Source organism: Gastrolobium bilobum, unplaced genomic scaffold (assembly GCF_033153095.1).
Source record: "Gastrolobium bilobum isolate Gb01-03AN ecotype WA unplaced genomic scaffold, APGP_CSIRO_Gbil_v1 utg26785, whole genome shotgun sequence".
NCBI lineage: Eukaryota > Viridiplantae > Streptophyta > Magnoliopsida > Fabales > Fabaceae > Gastrolobium > Gastrolobium bilobum.
This window is the reverse complement of record NW_026899806.1, coordinates 1-22,075: the sequence shown is the minus strand read 5'-3', so window position 1 is coordinate 22,075 and position 22,075 is coordinate 1. Positions and strand designations below refer to the sequence as shown.

The 22,075-nt window shown below is 32.4% G+C and overlaps 1 protein-coding gene across 1 annotated transcript; it reads left to right on the top strand.

Annotated features, from left to right (window-relative positions):
- The first annotated feature begins 9,696 nt into the window (after positions 1-9,696).
- On the top strand, positions 9,697-12,484 carry LOC133293714 (galacturonosyltransferase 8). Its single transcript, XM_061492314.1, has 3 exons — positions 9,697-9,933; positions 10,543-11,793; positions 11,957-12,484. Exons 1-3 carry the CDS (start codon positions 9,793-9,795, stop codon positions 12,230-12,232), a joined length of 1,668 nt encoding a protein of 555 aa, XP_061348298.1. The 5' UTR covers positions 9,697-9,792; the 3' UTR covers positions 12,233-12,484.
- Positions 12,485-22,075: the final 9,591 nt, after the last annotated feature.

Sequence of the window (22,075 nt, the reverse complement as noted above, 5' to 3'; positions counted from 1 at the left end):
AGGTTTTATATATATATATATATATATATATATATATATATATATATATATATATGTTAGAGAAGTATATAAAACATTGATGGGCCTAACGAGAGGAACCTTGATCCATTTTCCTTTCCTTTTTCGGTGAACCCACTGTTATTTGGATTTTTAATTTTTTTTTCTCCGAATATTTTCTTCTTGTCAATTTTGGGAAATCTCTCTCCTCCTTGGATCGTCTCTGTGTCTCTTCGAAAACGTCCATCAGAACCGTTCTTCCTTCACCATTGACCACGCTTTTCCTATGACTTTTCTAGGTGAGCCATATATTGTTGTGATCGTCTCCTACGCGCAATCCTGTTCGTCCAAGTTTCTTCTCGATCCCATTAAGCATGCGCCCTCACATGCGTGTGGAAGAAACACGTCTCCTTTCAGGCAGCCGGTGTGTGGAGGAGCTTTTTTGGAGGTGACTAGTTGTGTTCTTCTCCTCTCCCTGAGACGATTCTGGATCTGGTCTTTTTTTGGTGTTTCGACATCTTTTTTGGGGATGCACAGAACTCACTCCTTCCGGTTAGTTTTGTGACTTGACATTTTTTATTTTTTTGTTCTCTTTTTATTTAGATAATTATGGATTCTCCTACATTTTCTGTTTATGGGACTCAAACTGGGCTCCGCTGAGTTTGGATAAATTGTATGAGTCGAACTATGATTCTTGGTCGTCAAATATGCAACTTTGGTTGCATGGGCAGAATTATACTTCTCATCTCACTACTAAGACTGAATCTTTTGTGACAAATGAGCGCACACGATGGAAGATGGTTGATGCTCAGTTATGCAGTCTCATCAAATCGTTCCATTAAGTAGATTTTTCGGCCTGCAAATACTTGTGAGGCTATTTGTAGTCAGGCAAAGACTTTGTACACAAATGACACATAGCGACTCTATGGTGTGTGTCAAAAATTGATGTCTACCTTTTGCGTTCATGATTTTGGTTGTTCTATGTTTGAGTACTTGGGAAAAGCTCAAAATTTTCTTCATGATCTCAATGAACTTTTGCCCTTTACTAGTGATGAGAACACCCAAGTTTGTCCCAAATGTTTAAAAATGACAAAAACAAAAAATAAAAAATAAAAAAAGAGAAAAAATTTAAGTTATGCACACATATTTTTGTCCTTCAATAAGGAAAAAAGGAAGATAGTAGTCAAAAAAGATGGAAAGGGGAAGGGGACCATTTCAGAAGAAAAAAAAACTTTGAGTAGGACTTGTTCTAGTCGCAATATCTCCTTTATCCATCGTCTAATCGAGCTAAAATTTATTTAGCAAGATCTTGACTCATTGTCCTTCATATCGACCGGTGGATTTCTTGATTCGATGTCTATATCATTCCCAGAAAATTCAAAACCGGAACTGTTCTCTTGGACGTTTCTGCAGCAAGCAGCGATTTTGTGAGGGTCATTTCTCCCAAATGAACCGTTGGATCGTTCTCAAATTTTGTCAGCATGTTCCTCTCATCTAATACTATAGTTTGCCTAGACGGATTTCTGAACTGAGTTATCTGGTGTGAGATATAAATGTCGAAAGAGGGTTGTTCATTTTTGAGACCACCACACTATTTTGGGTAGCAATTTTCCAAGACCTATTTCTCTCAATTGAACCGTTAGATCATCCTCAAGTTTGGTCGGCGTATTTCTCTCATATGATACTTCAATATGACCGTATCGATTTTCTAGCTAAGTACTCTGGTGTGAGATATGGTTGTTGAAAAATGGATGTCCACATTGAAAAAATAGCTTTCTTAAGAAGTCCCACATTGCATACTTCTCATTCCTTCCTCCTCCCTTCCCTCTATATAAAGAGCTTATTCCCCTTCCTTCCAACACACACTTGGAGAGAACCAAACAAAAAAACACAAAAAAGACTCTTCTAAGAGTTAAAAAAGACACTTGCGCTTTATATTAAAACTTGTGTCATAGTAATGTTTTTTAAAGATACTTGGGCTTGGGATAAAAATTAAGCTAATGTCATAGTAAAAATTTCGTTTTTGAGTATAATTAGGGGATTTGTTAATTTAGCTGTAACGGCTTGTTAACCTCATAGTACATTTTTAGGGCATCAAGCTTGTTGAGTTGAGGCTGTTCTCCACAACTTGACTCCGTACACCAAGTTTTGTCGTCTTTGAGGTAAGCTTGTTACCTTGTCCTTTAGTTAATAATTATCTATTTTTGTATGCTTTTTCATGCTCTTTATTTGCTTTATTAGTTTATAATTGTCTATCTTTTTATGCTCTTTATATGTTTTATTAGAATTTTTCTTATGTAGTTTAGAAACTTAATTAGGGATTAATTTTGCCTGACAACTTGTTAGTCTTTTTGGGTCATTTTGGCTATGACAACTTGATAACCCAAGCTAGTTTTAAATTATTGTTTTGTATTAATTTATTTATTTTTCCTAATTAGGATTAATTTAGCCGCGACGACTTGTTAATCTCGTAGTATTTTTCGGGTTATTTTAGTTGTGACAACTTGATAATCTGAAGCCTTTAAAATGAATTTCTTTAAAATTATTTTCAAAATTTAAAATCAACTAGTACACAAATATTTTTAGAGAACGATGTAGCTTTGAATTCCTCACAGCACTGAAGGATACGTCGGAGCAGAACTCTTTCCGTCAAGCGAAAATAAAATTTACTTATTTTTCAAAATAAAGGATTAGCTGAGTTGAGACAATTTGTTAATTCTGCAATTATCATTTCAGATTATTTTAGTTGTGATAGCTTGGTAATCTAAAACTTCTAAATTTAAAATTTAAATAATCATCACGCAAACAAAAAGAACGACGTAGCTTTGAATTCCTCACTACACCGAAGGATATGTCGGAATGAAACTTTTCCCATCAAGTTAAAATAAAGTTTAATAAATTATTTCTCTTCTTACTAAATAATCATATTTATGTTTCAAGGGGCAAAACAAATATTTTTAAAAGCTATTAATAATTCGCACAATTAATTTAAGGTAATCATTTTTAAACGGATGTGTCAAGGGTGCAGTGAGATTAAGTTTCCAGCTTTCCCTGTGCATAATTAAACTCCAGAACCTTTGATCTATAATTTTAAAGACCAATTTGTAATAAAAAGTTTTCCAATTTTTCCAGATCAAATAAAATTGGTGGTGACTCCGTTGTTTTAATTTTTAATTTCAAGTCGTTACAAGTGATGTTGATAAGGAGCGAAAGCAACATAGTACTCTTTTTATGCTATTGATTCTATATGATTTACCTTCCCATTTGTCTTCAAATCGGGATCAAATTTCGGGATCTGCTACTGTTCCTACACTAGATTTTGTGATGTCTACATTGCTTAGGATTCCACCTAAGCCCTTTACATCAACATCACCTGTTATGCACTATGTCTCTTCGATTGACACCTTTGAATCTTCTGCCTTTGCTGCTCATGGCTCTGGTCATGGACATAAACCCTCTAAGGGTCGGCTACTATGCACTCATTGTCGTCAGACCAATCATATTGTTGACCGTTGTTGGAAGCTCCATGGCAAGCCACCTCATAGTGCTCGTGTTACTCAAGCTCATATAGTGTTGCTGATCCAGAGCTAACTTCTGCTACACAAGCTCCTGCAGCTCTTCTTAATGAATTCGTGAATTGGTTGTCTGAGAAGCAATCAGTGGTAATATTGCCTCCATTGCGCCAACTAATACTTTTTTTGCTGGGATCTCTCAGTTATAACCTCTAGACCCTTGGACTCTTCATTTTGGGGCTTTTGATCATATTTCTAGTAATAAGTCCTTATTCACCTCTCTTTGTACCACTGGTTCCTTTCCTATTATTACTATGGCCAATGGCTCTTTGATTTAATCCCGTGGGATCGACACGGTTCTTCTCTTCCTTAATTTATCGCTGGATCATGTTCTTTATGTTCTAGATTCTCCTTTTAACTTACTTTGCATTGGTCGTTTGACCAAATCTATTGATTGTGTGGTTTCTTTTACTAAAACTTCTGCCATTTTGCAAGATCGGAGTTCGGGAAAAGAGATTACCAAAGGATGTGAGTCTCATAGCCTCTATCAAAGTTTTCCTTCTTCTTCAGCATGCTCTACTGTGGATTCACCTCTCACTATACATACTCGTTTGGGTCTTCCAAGTCTTGCCAAGCTTTAGAATATGGTTCCCCATTATCGTTTCTTTCTATTTTACATTATGAGTCTTATCAGTTTGGGAAACATACTCGTACTACGTTTCCAAGTTATCTTAGTCGTCAAGCTTTGTCTCTTTTTTTCTATGGTCCACTCTGATATTTGGGGGTCTAGTCATTATCCTTATACTTTAGGGTTTAACTATTTTGTTATATTTATTGATGATTATTTCATATGTACTTGGTTATTTTTAATGAAAAATTGTTTTGAGTCATTTTCTGTTTTTAAATTTTTTTATAATGAAATCAAAACTCATTTTGGTATTCCTGGTACAGCCAAATGCAAAAATCGTTACCTTGTTGAGACTACTCGTGCACTATTAATTGATGGAAATGTTTCCTATAAATTTTGGGGTGATGTTATTCTCACTGTATGCTATCTCATTAATCATATACCCTCTTCGGTACTTCTTAACCAGGTATCTCACTCTATTTTGCTCCTTCATCAACCTTTATACCTTTTAACCCCACATGTCTTTGGTTCTATGTGTTTTGTTCATCATCTTGGTTCAGGCTTGGATAAACTAGTTCTTAAGTCTCGTAAATTTGTTTTTCTAGGTTATCCTCGATCTCAAAAGGGTTACCGTTGCTACTCTTCGACTATACATGGATACTTTATCTCGGCAGAGGTCTCCTTCTTTGAACCAGTCCCATTTTTTGGCTCCATTATTGCTCCTGCAAACCCTGATCAGTCATCTCTCCCTATCGACACCTTTGAATACCTTCTGCTTCTTCATGTCCCTTTGTCTGACCTTCCTTCCGTCAACTCTTCTCTTGATGATTTACAGCATGTTTCACCTTATATTTTTGTGGGTTCTCATTTGCCTGCATCTCCTCCCTCGGCTTCGGTCCCACCTTTTACTAGTGACCTTCTCATTGCTCTCCGAAAAGGTACCCAAGAGACCCGCCCTATGGGCCGGTATTTAGTTAATATAAGTTATCATCATCTATCTCCATCATATTTTGCATGTCTTTCTTCCTTGTCTTTTGTGTCTATTCCTAAGGCTACATGTGAAGCACTTTCACATTTTGGATGGAGACAGACTATGATTTATGAAATGAGTGCTCTTCAGCACAATGTCATATGGGATCTAGTCCATCTTTCATCACAAAAAACTGTTGTTGGTTGCCGCTGGATTTATGTTGTTAAGATTGGTCTGGATGGTCAAGTGGATCGTCTTAAAGCTCGCTTGGTGATGAAGGATTTCACTTAAGTGTTTGGATTGGATTTTGGTGACATTTTTTCTCTTGTGGCGAAGATGTCTACTATTTACTTCTTTTTAGCTATGGCTGCTATCTGCCATTTGCCTCTTTATCAACTTGATATTAAGAATGATTTTCTTCATGGTGATCTTGTGGAGGATGTTTATATGAAGCAACCTCATGGATTTATTGTTCAGGGGGAGTCAGGTCTTGTTTGTCGTCTCTCTGCAAGTCTCTATATGATCTCAAGCAATCTCCAAGAGCTTGTGTTGGCAAATTTAGCGGTGTTGTTCAACAATTTGATATGACTCAGAGTGAAACTGATCATTCTCTATTTTATCATCATTCAGCTTCAGGGTCTATCTACTTGGTGGTATCAGAGCCTCGTGTCCTGTGTTCGTGATAATGTATATTTTATTGCACTTATTTATCACTCTTGATTAGCATTTTAAGAGTATTTGGCATGAAAATAATGGTTTTTTTGGTTAAATTAGATTTTTGGTTGTTTATTGGGTTTAATTTATTTTCGTCATTAATTTCCAACTTAACGTTACTTTAGTATTTTGACCATATCTCACTCCACAGGTATCTAATTGACTCCGTTCTTGTTGCGTTTTAAAGATAACTCAAAGGGATACAAATGCTATGCAGACAAGAAAGCTCAGTTCGAACAAGAAGACGGTGTAAATTAGAGCCAAGGCGGATGTTAATTGCTGGAGATTTATTAATTTAAGTTTGTAATTAGAACCCAATGTTGTTTAAGCCCAAAACCATTTGTTTAGTTTTAATTTTTATTATTATGGGCAGATATTAGTTGAACCCTAACCCGATTTGAATGCGTTTAAAAGGTTCGTTTAGGAAACTTGTCGGCAGTCTTCGTTTGAGAGTTTGTACGATCGACAAATTGTCTCTGGAGATTTTAGTTCAATTCTGTTCTTCTTCTTCAACTTTTCTCCTTCTTCTTTTTAATTTTGAATTATGTTTATCTTAGCCATGCTATACTAAGTACCCTTTAATCAACCTAAGGGTAATGAATTCCATGGATTAGTCTAGAGGATCTGTATTTTTCCTTTAATCAGATTCGTTTCTCTTCCAAACTCAGATTGATATCGTGCGATTGTGGATATTCAATCTGAGATTTGCGATTGCAATTATGGAAAGAGATTAATCATCAGATTTGATGATTAGATTGATTAACCCTATGACCTTAAGTCAAACGGGCTAATACTTTGCGATTGTATAAGTAGAAACATCGTATTTGATCAAACGCTAGGCGACCGCTTAGAGAGGGTTCTCAATTGAATACAAGGATTCTGATTCAATTGAAGTTAATCACAAGTTTGGTATCTTTTTATCCGAGGAAGGACGTCCTAGGATCCTAACCTTAGGTTGGTTGTTTAAAGTACAATTTCAATTTCATCTTTTTACATTCTTTTTTATTTTAATTTAAGCGAACAAAACCCTCTTCTTCTTTTCTGTTTTTAATCTGCAATTTTAATCCTTGCAATTTCCTTGGGAGACGACTCAGTTTGACGTTTTACTACAAGTTTTAAGAAACCTGATTTTATTAATTTGCGCAAGTTCAACAGCTCGTGTCAGTTTGATCATCACCGCCCCACTTTCTCTTGTGGAATTTCTTGGCACAGGTAGGTGGGTTTGCGTATTATCCACCCTTCATGCCAATGGGCTCTCGTGTGAAGTGCGTGTTAGAGAAGTATATAAATCATTGATAGACCTTCACTAAATAGTTTAAGCTTTTAGGTTGAATTGGTTCTTTACAATATATATATATATATATATATATATATATATATATATATATATATATATATATATATATAGGATATTCTTACACCGGTGTAAGAGTTAGAAGTCTTACACTCAATCTTGATCATTGATCCACTTGTATCCAATGACTCACATTACTAAAAAATTTGAACCATTAGATATAAGTGGGATCAGCAGACAAGATTAAGAGTGTAACTTACACTGGTGTAAAATGATCCTAACCTTATATATATACATATATATATATATATATATATTTATATATATATATATATATATATATATGGGAGAGTTCTTTTGACTCCAGAATAAGACTTAAAAATATTACTCCTTATCTCAGCCGTTGATAGAAGAAAATCAACAGTTGTCATTTGTAGTATAATTAATAATTAATTAATTAATATGACTTCCTAAACTATAACTGTTAGATGAGCGAAACTCAACGGTTAAGATGGATAGTAAGACTTGTAAGTCTTACTCTAAAGTCAAAATATCCCTATATATATATTTCAATTTTTTCTGTTTTTGAATATAAAAAAGTATAAGAAATCATATAAAAATTATGGCGTATAAGAATCATTTCTCAAAATATAATATTAATTTGAAATGTGTGGATAAGATGAGAAAAATAAAAGAGGCCTTAATTTGCACATAAATGTTGGAGCCAATGTTATTTGATTTTTTTTGGGTTAACGTAATTTCTTTCATTTTGTCACGTATATCTATAAGAGTGAGGATATTTTAACTACCAAAAACTCTCACTACTAACTTACTACACATCACATCACCATTGGATCAAAGAGAGAGAATGTTAAAAAGTTTTTGAAGAGAGATAGAATGTTAATCTAATGGTGATTAGATAGGTAATAAGTTGGTAGTAAAAAATTTTGGTAGTTAGAATATCTTTCCTCTATCTATAAATTGCCTAAAGTGAAATTTTTCTCCACGTGTTATTTTTTTAGTCATAATCATATAGACTTTGCCACTATTTTTTTGTTTATAAGGTCAGATTTTATTTTTAATAGACAAAACTCAAAACATAAAATAAGGATAAACTGGATAAGTTAGCTCAATTATTACTGGTGTTAAAGGTGAAATTTGATAATAAAAAAAATCACAAGGCGATAATTGATAAAAAAAAAAGGGTGTAAGTGATAAAAAAAAAAACTATGGGATTTATGGAATTTTTCCTTTATTAAATTATTAGTCACAAATAAATATTTGATAATTTAAGATATTGATATGCTAAAGGTTATTTAAAAAAAAATTTGAAAAAAAATATATATTTGGGAGTTGACTGGTGACCGGAGATGACAGTAAACGCGGGATTGGAAGGGAGAAAGTGACGTTGGAAAAGTGGAGCCGACGATACCGGATATCACAAGTTGGAATGTCGGTAGATTATTGAATATGAAAAAAAACAAAATTTCTAGTCACTTTTAAAGTTTGAAATCTTGAAATATTTGGCTCGCTTGAGTTTTTTTTTTTTATATATATATATGTAATATATTAGAAGTATAAACGTCAATTAATTATTAGATATCAGTAATTTATACGTGAATTTTATAGTAAGAAATGTTGATGCCAATTTTTTGTAGCAATAAAAGTATAATATATTTCTTAATTTTATTAGTTTTTAAATTTTAATAATTAAAATATAAAAGTAATATGCATATCATATTTTTTATCGAAGAACAATAGTGCAAGTATAAAATACTATTTAATTAAATTTTGTCCTTTTTTACTGAAGACAAAAATAAATAGAACGACTTTACACAAACCTCTTCATATTAGATTCAATTAAATTTTACAAGCCCATTTAAAATTTATATTTATATTTTTTAATGATCTTATTTTGTAAAAAAAAAATATTCAAAAAGATTTTTTCCTTCTAAAAATAAGATTAAAGCTAAAAAAATAAAGAGAGATTTTTTTCATGATCTTATTAAGTAAAAAAAATATTCAAAAAGATTTGTTTCCATTTTTAAACTATTAATTTCAAATTGATCTAAAAATAATCAATCAAGTAATTAGAATAATAAACCTAAAATGATAATAAATATATAACAGAAAAATTTCATCAATGGCTGCAAATAAGTTATCTGCATTTATTCCCAAAACGACGTTGTTTTAGGATTGAAAGATTAAAAAATTATAATTATAAAGACTATAATAACTCTAAAATAAATTAAAATTATAAAAAAATCATTTGAGCTTATTGCAGATAATTTATTTGCAGTGAAGAAAAAGCGAACCCTAAATATAATCACCCTATATATTGTTAATAATTACAAATAAAACTAAACAAAACTTCACTTCAAAACTAATAATATTACTTATTTAATTATTATGATTTTACACAATAAACATTTAAAATTTATCAAATACGAATAACCATTAATTATTATTTCACTTTTACTTGCCCATTCAAAAATCACAACTAATCAAGCCAAACTCAACTATAAAATCTCTAAATCTTTGCCTTCAATACTCTCTCTGTCTCTCACTTTGTGAAGAAGAAAATCTGTGTGCATGATTTTGGGTGTTGAGAGTGAGGGAGTGCTGTGCTGATACTTCTCGTGAATCAATCATCACTCTTTCTGATTCTGATACCAAAATGGTGAATCCTCGATTTTCACGCTCCAGGATCCGAACCTTCAGCTTCTCTTTCACAGTTTCCATTGCCATCTGCATTTTCTTCACTCTCTCTTTTATCTTCACTACCCATTCTTATTCCTCCCATCAACAAAACCACTTGGTAAGCTTCCATTTTCACTTCTCTTCGTTTAATTTTCTCTCCCCTTTTTTTATTTTTATTTTCTATTTGTGATTTTTCCCGGGAAACAAACAGTTTTTTTTTTTTAATTTATTGATTTCTGTCTTTCTTTGTTTCTTGTTTAGTTTAATTCGAAGAAAAAAATGGTGGGGTGGGGTTGGTTTTGGATCTTGTTATTTGGGTGCTAGTGGGTCGGGATCTGTTTCTCTCCGGATCCGGTGAGGGTTTGATGTGTGCTAATTTTCTCGGGAATCAAACATGGTTTGTTTTTTTTCCTAGTCTGGAAAATTTTAAATGGAAATGTTACTACAAATGAAAAAATTTGTATTTCATTTTCTGGGAAATTTCATAGATTTGATGAAGCTAGATTAATTTTTTGTTGTTGTGCTTTGAACTAGGCTTATGTGGGCTAATTTTCTCAGGAAACAAACATGTTTTTTTTTTTTTCGTAGTCTGGGAAATTTTCAATGGAAATGTTACTAGAAAGGAAAAAGTTTGTTATTTTTAAAAACACAAAAAAAAAAAAGAGTAATGGGTAAGGAATTTTTTTTTATGAAGGTAGATTAATATGTTGCTGTGCTTTTGAACTAGGGTTCTGATGATGGTGTTGCACATGGATTCGAGTCTATAAGGAGATCCGTTCTTGCATTGAAAACGGATCCCCTTAAGCCTCGATTGGACCAGATCCGTAAGCAAGCTGATGATCATCGCTCTTTGGCTCTTGTGTATGCTTCTTATGCAAGAAAGCTCAAGCTTGAGAGCTCAAAGCTTGTTCGGATTTTCGCGGAACTATCGCGGAACTTCTCTGATCTAATGACCAAACCTCAGTATAGGACTCTTTTCAGCAATGATGCAGGCCCTATTGATGAATCAGTGGTTCGCCAATTGGAGAAGGAAGTGAAGGAGCGGATTAAAACAACACGCCAGGTGATCGGCGAAGCCAAGGAGTCCTTTGATAACCAGCTCAAGATTCAGAAGTTGAAGGATACAATTTTTGCTGTGAATGAACAATTAACCAAGGCAAAGAAGCAGGGTGCTTTCTCAAGCTTGATTGCCGCCAAGTCAATTCCAAAGAGCTTGCATTGTCTCACAATGAGGTTGATGGAAGAACGGATTGCACATCCGGATAAGTATTCGGATGAGGGGAAGCCTACTCCTCCAGAAGTTGAAGATCCTAGCTTGTACCACTATGCCATATTCTCGGATAATGTTGTTGCGGCATCTGTTGTGGTCAATTCAGCAACAAAGAATGCGAAAGAACCATGGAAGCACGTGTTTCATGTTGTTACTGATAAGATGAATCTTGGAGCAATGCAAGTGATGTTTAAGTTGAAGGATTATAATGGTGCACACATTGAGGTTAAGGCAGTTGAGGATTACAAATTCCTGAATTCTTCGTATGTGCCGGTCCTTCGACAATTGGAATCTGCCAATCTGCAGAGATTTTACTTTGAGAACAAGCTTGAGAATGCTACAAAGGACACAACAAATATGAAGTTTAGAAATCCCAAATATCTGTCAATATTGAACCATTTGAGGTTCTACTTGCCAGAAATGTATCCAAAGCTGCATAGAATTTTATTTTTGGATGATGACATAGTAGTTCAGAAGGACCTTACTGGGTTATGGAAGATTGATATGGATGGTAAGGTGAATGGAGCTGTTGAAACATGTTTTGGGTCATTCCATAGATATGCACAGTACATGAATTTCTCACATCCCTTGATTAAAGCAAAATTCAATCCAAAGGCTTGTGCATGGGCTTATGGAATGAATTTCTTTGATTTGGATGCTTGGAGAAGGGAAAAATGCACAGAAGAGTATCATTACTGGCAGAATCTGGTAAGACTGTGAAACTGATAATGAGAAACTAGGACATAAATAAATCATTTATGTTATGGTCACAATCTAATCAATTTATTTCATTTTCGGTTTTTAATTTTTTAATATTGAGCCTATACCATAATATATTCATATATAACGTGATATGCTCATGCTGCTGCAGAATGAGAACCGAACATTGTGGAAATTAGGGACATTGCCACCAGGTCTAATCACATATTACTCAACAACAAAGCCACTGGATAAGTCATGGCATGTTCTGGGACTTGGCTATAATCCAAGCATAAGCATGGATGAGATTACAAATGCAGCAGTGGTGCACTTCAATGGTAACATGAAACCATGGCTAGACATTGCAATGACTCAATTCAAGCCACTTTGGACAAAGTATGTTGACTATGAGTTAGAGTTCGTTCAGGCCTGTAATTTTGGTATCTAAATGGTTAAGTCTCTTCTCATTTGTTGATGCTGTGTCAGGTGCCACTGAAGTTATTTGTTGCTTGGTTTCAATATATTAATCCTTATACGTTTAACAGAGTTCTTAGCTGGTGCAAGGAAAAAGCTTGCTTCTTTCTAATTGTAAAATACTTTAGTATAGTAATTATCAGATTTCTTCCTCTTGTTTATTCATAACGTTTAAGCAATGATGTTATTTTCAAGATATCGTCGATCCTTAACAATATTACTGAATTAAATGTTGTACCTTCCAATTTGGCTTTCAGCTGTTTATTTCTGTCAAATTGTAGTCATCAATTTGAAGCATAAGATGAATATTTATGCACCTGTTTATTTGGAGCATTTTATTCTGTTTGATAAACTTTCTTATAACGTTGTAATAGAATAGAATGTAATATCAAATAGTGGTAGTTCAGTTGGTGTATAAGAGCTGAATAGATGGTGGAAGAATCTCGGTTCGATCCCCATCAATACCATATTTGGAGGGGTATAAAATCTTAATTCTGATCCGTCCCGAACTCGGAATTAATTACATAATTGGTTCAAAGAACTGAAGTTTGTGGGGATATTTAGGGGATTTTACTTGACTCAAAGAGGTAATTAGGGTTACTATAAAAAAAAAGAAAAAATAATAGTATGCAATTGTTGTCTTTATTATATTTTCGTTGTGCACCTAATAATAGTATAAGATAGCAGAATAGTATTAAGGATGATATGTTACTATGCTAGCAGGCGCTGTGACGGTGGAGTAAGAGAATAGAGACAAAACTTTTAATAAAAATTATTTGATTAGATTTGAGTGCTTCAAACACAAAAGAAAGTAAAAAAGGCTAAACATCTACTTTTGATCAAAGTTTTAAGAGTAAATAATTTTTTGGGTTAAATCTTAGTTATAAAAAAAAAGTTTCACTTGTGGTTTCTCTGAAATTCAGAATAAAGCGATGTTAGTTTTTTTTAGAGATTAACGTGGGTCTTCTTTGAATTTTAGAGGGATCATAATTTTGACGAATTTAGTCTATTTTGAATTTAAGAAATATCATAGGTTGACTTTTTTTTTTTTAAGAGATTAAAATGGACCCTGTAATTTTTATTGAGGACCTAAAAGATACATTATTTAAGTTTTAATTTGGTCTCACTTTGCATTTGACGGGTGATTTTTGTTTGGATTACATGAGCAAATATTCAATGAACTCGCTCATATGAGCCGGATAGAGAAAAAGAAGAGGAGAGAGATGAAGAAAAAAGAGAGAGAAGTAGACCATGTAATTAATTTTCGGATTACATGATCTGATTATCAGACAAGTCAGGTCCGTCGGTATTTCTATTTCCTACAACTTAAGTGGAAAAAGAAACTTGTATAAGTATGAGACTAACTTTTTTTTTTTTTTTTTTTTTTTGATAACAGTATGAGACTAACTTTCAGAGGAGTAGCTTGATAATTATTCAAATTTTGACCCAAAGAACCGTTGCTCGGAAGTTTCATTATGAACATTTATCATTAACAATTTGGGTAGCCTCCAGCTGGGGATGACAAATAAATAAGTAACTTTATGATATAAATAAAACAAAAAGCATTTGAGACCAAATCAAAATTTTAGTCAAATATTTGTCCAAAAAAAAAAAAATGGTAAAATATGGGACTAAAAAAGAGCCAACTGAATCTCCTATAGTTGGAAAACTGACTCCACTTTTTTGGATTTTATGATTCTTCTTTTTATAAAAACATTTTGGAGGACAACGATAGTCTGCAGTGTATAGTCAACTGCAGATGATAGCGATCTAAAAGAGTTATTATAAGCATCATTTTGTTATTTGAGTTTTTTTTGTCTTTTATAGTTAGCTGGTGCTTAAACTTGTGTACATTTTGGCTAATTTACCTTCCCAGTCTAGTCAAAAGCAAGGCAAATTTAGGGAAATCTCAAGATAATCCTTGTGTCACAACTTTTAAGTATTTTTTTTAGATACGGTGTCTGAAGCTTTAACAGGTCAGGTCTAATTAATTCAATGTTGAGTTTAATCTGTAGGAGTTGCGACTTTCAAAAATCAAACTCACTCTCCTTCTTTTAGGTAGGTCAATCTTAGAATCTAATTGCATGACAACAAAACCAACTATGCGGATATAAATATTTGAAGTAGTTAATATTGCGGCTTATGATCATGTGATTATTCACACATCACATCCATGTATTTTTTTTTTATTTTTTTGGTAATCCACATCCATGTATTTTTATTTTATTTTTTTGGTACATTGCCAGGAGGTATCCTCATTCAACCTTCTCCGGGCACCATGCCCTCGGGGTACGGTCCGTTTGGGCTAGCCCCTCATTGTAACAGTGGGTGCACTAAGCTTCGCAACCGGAGAAAGGACGAGACTAATCCCCCAACCGAAGATTTTTAGCTCTGGCCCGCAAATTTTTTTCAAGAAACTGCTTGAGGCAGAGTTTGATCCCTGCACCAAGCAATCCCTTGGGAGCTCAGCTGCCAACTTAGCTACCCTTCGGGGTTACATCCATGTATTTTACCATTATATATATAGATGTGACTTCAATAAATTAATATACCTGTTTTTTAAATTAATAGGAAAAGCTACTGCATTGAAATATTGAATTGATTCAAATGTTTTCATTTGTTTCAAAGTCATTTTAACATATTCGTTAGCATACTGCACATGATAATCTAATATGAAATGTTTAAGAAAGTAAAAAAAAAAAAACAAATACAGGTATGTAATATGTATTATACGGTATACACTTTCTAAAATAATCAATTCAACCAAAAAATCTATATTATTAGATGAAAAGATTTATATTAATTTATATTATATCATTTACTAGCATAACCTCTCATGTGAAAAGCTTTATAAGCTCCAAGATTGAAGCATAGATAATTTACAATCCTACTATATCAAGAGCTTATTTTTTACGATTTAAAATATGGATGATTTTTTAAATTTAGACCCACCACATAAAAAAAAATTAGGGTTTGAAATATCAAAATTAAATATTTATTAAAAGACTAAGCCACTCATAAAGATTAAGCTGCAAGAGCCCTTGTACGTTAGAATCAAATTTGTATTGGCTTAATAACACAGATTATGGCTGTGCATGATAATCATTCGAGAATCAAATTTTATTTTTTTTAATTTCTGTTCACGGAAATAGAAACGGAATAAAAATAGCATTTTGGTAAAATTGAAATCGAAAAGTTAAACTTTTTGATGAATGAACTTTTATTGATTTATATTATATTATTCCTTATCATCCAAAAAAAAAAAAACCCTCGTCAATTATAAAATGTTTGAAAATTACAGAGTAAAATACCCTTATGTATATTCATAGAGTGAGTCAAAGAGTTTGGTGCTTTGCATTGGTTGGTGTGCATGCTGTGGTAGTGGTCATTTACATACAGACCAATTTAGGCAGACAAACACTTGTCTGAATCACGAAGTGTTATGCATACAGCCTTCAAAGAGAATTCCTGTTTGGTCATCTGTAAAAAAAAAAAATTTATTTTTTCTTGAGGTTTTAGGTACAAAGGCATCACGACAAAATCTCTATTTTACATCATGTTGAATGGAGGATGTATGGTAAGGAAATAGATATCCACTAACTTTGAATATTAGATGTGATTATCCTTCAATTCAGTATTGAAAGTGGAAACAAACTCAACCTTATCTTGAACTTGAAACCACGTTACTAGAGGTAGAAGTAAATGATTTTTTATTTTTTATTTTCTTATGGATCTATTGTTGGAAAATTAATAAAATCATTCATTGTTTTTGAGGTAGTTAATAACATGGCTTTAAATGCCTGGTTTTGGAGACTCACAACAATGATTCCGGTGGCATGATTTTGAGCTATTGGCATAACTAAGATTTAAATTTCTGATTTGTCTGTGTTAAAAACTTAATAAAAAGAGTTTTATCATTTTTGTAGTCCTTCGATTAATCAATTAATTGGTGAAAAAATCTCAAAAAACATTAAATTAAACTTCTTACCAAGTGATTTTGAGTTTATCCTTGTCCCACTTTATTTTTTAAAATAAATTTTTTTTTTTAAATTCATGTACAAGACATAAGACATTGTCTAATATCCACGTTTTAAGTTGTTGAGGAAGTTAATTCATGATTTCTACTAAACCAGGAAAAAAAATTATTTGTCTTAGAAAAGTTTACATGGCACAAATAATGAAATAAACATTGAAAAGTAATAAATAAATTATTATGTGGATTAAAGTAACAGCCTCTCAAAATGCTATGAATAGATATTAATGAGCTATTCAGTTTAAAATAGTTATAAATTATTAAAAATTAATAATTAATTAATAAGTATGACCCAATAAATTACAACCGTTAGATTAACGGAAACCAACGATTAAGATTTAGTAGTAAGAAGTAGTAAGAAAAAAGAGGTAGTAAGTATAACTTCCCCCTTTAAACAAAGGAAAAACAATATTGTGGTATTTAAAAATTTGATGATTTTAATATATTTTCTGTTGGTTTAGATTTCGTGAGACTTTTTAGTGAGAAATATAAATAGGTTGCCTCTCTTGCAATCTCACTGTAACCCCTAAAATTTCTTGAGATTTCTGTTTTCTTCTTTCTTTGTCGGGTCGACCCACTCGAAACCGGGTTCCGCCATAGGAGCTTTGTCGAAGCTTAAAAACAACATATTTTTAGCGACTTTCATCACAAAACAACCCAGAAACAACAACCCAACAAGATTTTAATATAATCCATCTAAAAAACAGATTTTTGAGTGATTTTTTTAGAGTTTTAGGAAATTTAAAAAATGTTTTTCAAGTTATTCGTCGCGATTTTTCTCTGCACAAAAAATATATGATTTTTGTATTAAAACAACATAAAATAGTGGGGAAATAACAAGGAACAAAAACAGCTTACCAAAAAAAAAAACAAGGAACAAAAACTTCTAAACCAATTTTTGTTTTACATTAATGAAACAAGATTGATTGAAAGAAAGATTGAAACTTTCATAATATGAACCTTATGTTTCATAACAACACATTCTTGAAAGAAATTCCTCCGCTATAGGAAACAATTTCAAACAATTTTTGTACCAACAGATCACTAAAACTTATTTTTTTAAAACCCCAAAGTAATTTAAGGTTTCAATGTATTGTTTGAAAATAACTTGAGAAATTTTCTAAACTTTAATGTAATAAAACCCAGAAATTAAGATTCTAATTTTCTTGAAATACTCAATGAAAACATGCATATGATATGTGGTTAGAAAACTTTCATCACGAATAAAAAAACCCCAAGATTTACAAGATCGATTGCAAAAACTTCTAAATGAAATTTTATCATGAATTTTACTGATTGAAAAAATTATATTAGCTTTTACTTTTTTTATATTAATATAATTGCATTTCTTTGTTATTTTTTATTGACTATTATAATTTGAATGTTTGTTAAAAATTCATATGGTTTTTTAAAATCTTATAAATCCATGTTGTCTTTTTAAATCTTATAAATTATATTAAAATCCTTTAAAATCCAATCTTATGAAATCTTGATTGTAAAAAAAAGAATTTTTCGTGACTCTTTCATGGTGCATCTAGGTAGAAAGATACCACCCTATATTACAAACATGTTTGAATCCTTTAGCATCGGATATCATATTGGCAACATTGTCTAGGATATTTTTAGAAAAGAAAATCTTTCTTTCTATATACTTAAAGTTTCACCAAAAAGTTGAAGACACTTACATTACTTGGAGTTGTTCTTGGGTGGCCTCAGTAGAGAGCATGAAATTAGTAGTGCAGATTCAATTAAATATCTTGGGGCCATTTTGAATATCTTGACTAGGCTTCAACAAATCTCCATTGACTGAAGAGTCAATGATGTGGGAGAGTTTTTCCATCGCCATAACAAATAGATATGGAGAAAGTGAGTCACCTTATCTCACAACCAGCAATGGGTGAAATTCATTCATCATTTCCCCATTCCACAACATGTTGATACTAGGTATGGTGACTTCTTAAATTCTTAGATCAATTAAGTTAACAGAAAGGTGCATTTCAATGATCGTATTGCGAAGGAAGTTCCAGTTAAATCTATTGTAAATTTTTCAAGACCAATCTTCACTGCTAAAGGTTTTTCTCCCACGCATTTTGTGCATCCAGTGAATGAGCTCATATACAATTATTATATTGTCTTGGATTTGTCTTTGGGGGATGAATCTAGCTTGCAATGGAGGGATAAGAAGATTAGTTTTAGGTGCTAGACAAATGACTTGGTGAGGAGCTTGTAAATAACAAGACACAAAGAGATTAATATGAACTAGGAGATATGTTTTAAGGACTATACCTTAGGAACAAGAACTAAGAGTATTGAGTTGATCATAAAAATTGAAAGTCAAAATACAGCACCTTGGTCGAACCAAGGAGTTCACACATAAGGGTGAAAACAAAACAATTTCTATTTTCGATGCGAAAACATAAACCCATTTATGTACCTCATGCGGTCTTGCCTAGGATCTACCTATTAAAGACACATAGGGGGTTAAATTTTGTACCTTTCATTTGAAGACCTAAAATATATGACGTCCTCTAATGGTGATCCATACGGTTGTCTCTTGTCTGCAAGCAAGAACACCTTTTCCTTGATCCCTCCTTCTCTTTGGTAGCTTGCTAGGCGAATGCAAGTGGAGGATATCAAGTGTTTAAGTTTATTTACTCAAGATTATGATAGTGTCTTGAGGTCAAGTGTGGGGCGCAACAATAGAGAGTGAGAGGTGGAAGATAGGCAACCAAGATTAAGGTTCTTGTTCATCAAAAGGTGGCGCTAGGTTTCATGAAAAAGTAATAAGTAAGTGGCACATATTTTTAGCACCTCTAATTAGATTTTGATCCTAATTTGAATGACATTAGAATAGCCCAATCCAAGAGGATTTTCTGATCCTCTTTGGAATCTATCCTATCATGTAGTTAGAGAATTGTACCCCATATTTCAATTCAAAATTCAAATGACCTATGAAGGTACTTCATGAAATTAGAATCTTAAGATGGGTTCTAGAACCATCTTGAATCTTGTTCATATCATGATAACAAACTTGAATTCGAAATTCAAGTTTCATGGAGCCTCTCCATGTAGTTCAAATTTCAAGTGGGTTCTAGAATCTTCCCACTTTGAAATTCGCCCTTATCATAATCCACTCTCATGATTGTTGGTTCAACAACTTTATTTGAATTCAAAATTCAAATAATAGAGTTGTTTCAAGAGACCTTATCCAATTCTTATTGGATAGAGTTTTGGATAATTCAAAATTATCCTTATCCACTTAACATCGAATTCGAATTTAAATTCAAACTTAAATTCAAATTCAAATTACAATTCAAATTCAATCTTATCCTATTTCATAATTTAAATTTGAATCTAAATTCGAAATTCAAATTCAAATTCAAATTAAGATTTGGGCCAAAACTCATTTTGGCCCAGTTAACTCCTTGACGCACTAGGACTCATGGCCCAAGATTGAGATGGGCTTTCTAACATATTTGGGTCTCTTAGTAGAGAAACCAATTTCACCACTAAACTCCAAATGGGGCACATGGTGCAATTGGGCTTGGAGTCCTACTCCAACCCAATTTCACTCATAATCTTTGTAGATACAATGTATGTTTTGATGATAACAAAGTGGCAACAACAAAAAGGCAAGATCATTTGATCAAGAGCAAAATGCATCAACCATATGTGGATATTGAAGATTTATGATGTAGCCGCCACACAAGAAGAGTGATGTCATATCAAAGTGGCAAGATCTTGGATCAAGAGCAAAAAGGAATAATTAGAAGAGCAATAACAAGATCAAAGAGAACTAACTATGGACAACATCTAAGAGAAGCTCAATATCACAACCATGGTGAAAAATGATCAAAATCAACAAAATGTCAAGCATTGTCATATTCAACAAGTCAAGAGCATCAAGTTCAAGAAAAGATCCAAGACACAAGACATAAAACTAAGTCTAAAATCATATTTAGAATATATCTTTAGGACTTAGAATATATGTGAGGGTATATGATAGATTGCATTGCATGAGCTCAAAGTTTTTCTCAAAGTAAACGTGTTTTTCAAATTGCATAATCATAACCTTTATATACTTGAAAGAAATTTGAAAATGTTAGGAAATTATATTTTCTAATAATTATTGTGGGTCACATATTATATTAATAATTATATTGTGCTATTTAAATATATTGGGTAAATTAAAGTGATCAGGTAAATATTCCCAAATAGATTCCTAAGTGAGTATGGGCTGAATGAGTGGATACCGGTGTTGGGCCAACTAGGTATAATGGGAGCTTATTGGCCCAACAATAAAGATAAAAACACTATATAAGGGTTATGGTCCCCAATACGTCAAATGAACAACCCTAGTCTCTCTTCTCCATCAAGAGAGAGACGACACACTAAGGAATAAGGTTTTAGGGTGATTTGACTAAGGAAGACTACAAACCTCAAGAAACAAGATCAAAGTTATTCCGCTGCAATGGAGACAGGTATTCCTCCACCTTTATGTTGTTCTTATTTTTCTTTATGATTTGGTATGATGGATCTTGGCTTGTGGGTGATAGTTATCACCATAAAGTTTAGAGGAATTAAAAATTCCAACAATTGGTATCAGAGCCATCATCATATTGAATTATGAGGGAATTAAGTTTTGTGATTCTTATATATGACTAATCATGAAAAGTTTTGCTTTATTGTCTTTTGGCATAAAGTTTATTATTTTTTGAACGTGAGTTCCATCTTATGTATTTTGTATTAGCTATGTAGTGTTATTTTTGTTCCCTGACGGTGATTTTTTGGTTTTGGAACAAAAGCTACATTTTTTAGAAAAAACTAGGATTCACAATTTAATAAGGGTTTATTATTTAAATTTTGAATCTGTGAATAGATGGAATGTTTGGAAGAATTTTGGCTTTATAATTGATGAGGTTTTGTTGTTTGAATTTTTGAATAAACAATGAATTCTCTTAAAAAATTTTGGACTTACGGTTTGAAAGAAATCAAATATTTAAGGTCTTTGATTTTGGGGTTTTCCTTATATTTGATATTCTTTGTTAAAAGCTAAATATAATTTTTTTTTGGATATTATGCATCATTTTCAAGCTTTCATTTGAAAAGGCTTACATGTGCGTTATTTGTGCATCATTTTTTAAGCTTTATAATGAATAGGTATTTATTGTTAATGGTATAAGGATAAAGTATGTATGTATATACATTGAGGATTGATAAAGAATAATTTTCTTTATTGTTGTTATTTTGGTTTTAAATGGGTTTATTATCCCTAAAGGTTTCTATTTGAAATTAAATATGATAGATTTGTTAGCCGCCACAATGGCCAAATTTATAAAAGGTTAATTTGATTTCAAATAGGTTGGTTATATAAATATATTTTATTTATGCAAATATTAATCGGCCCACAGGAAGGTTATTGTTTGGCCAAATAACATATGTTGTGTGATCATGTGTGTATTTATTGCTTATGCGAATAGTGATCGGCCCACAGGAAGGTTATTATTTGGCCAAGTAACAAACATACCTGTGGTAATAAATATGTGACAATTATCAAGAATTCTCCATATAATTCATAGTCGGCCCACAGGAAGGCTATGATTTGACAGGACTTATTGTCAATGTTTGATTACTACATTAAGAGTACCACTTACAAGTTGATATTTTTGTCCACAGACTAAATATTAATGTTGTGCTAGGTATCTTATAATAAACTCATTTTACTTCGGATTATTTGTCTATATCGTGTATGAATATATATGATTTGACATGTTATTAGTATGT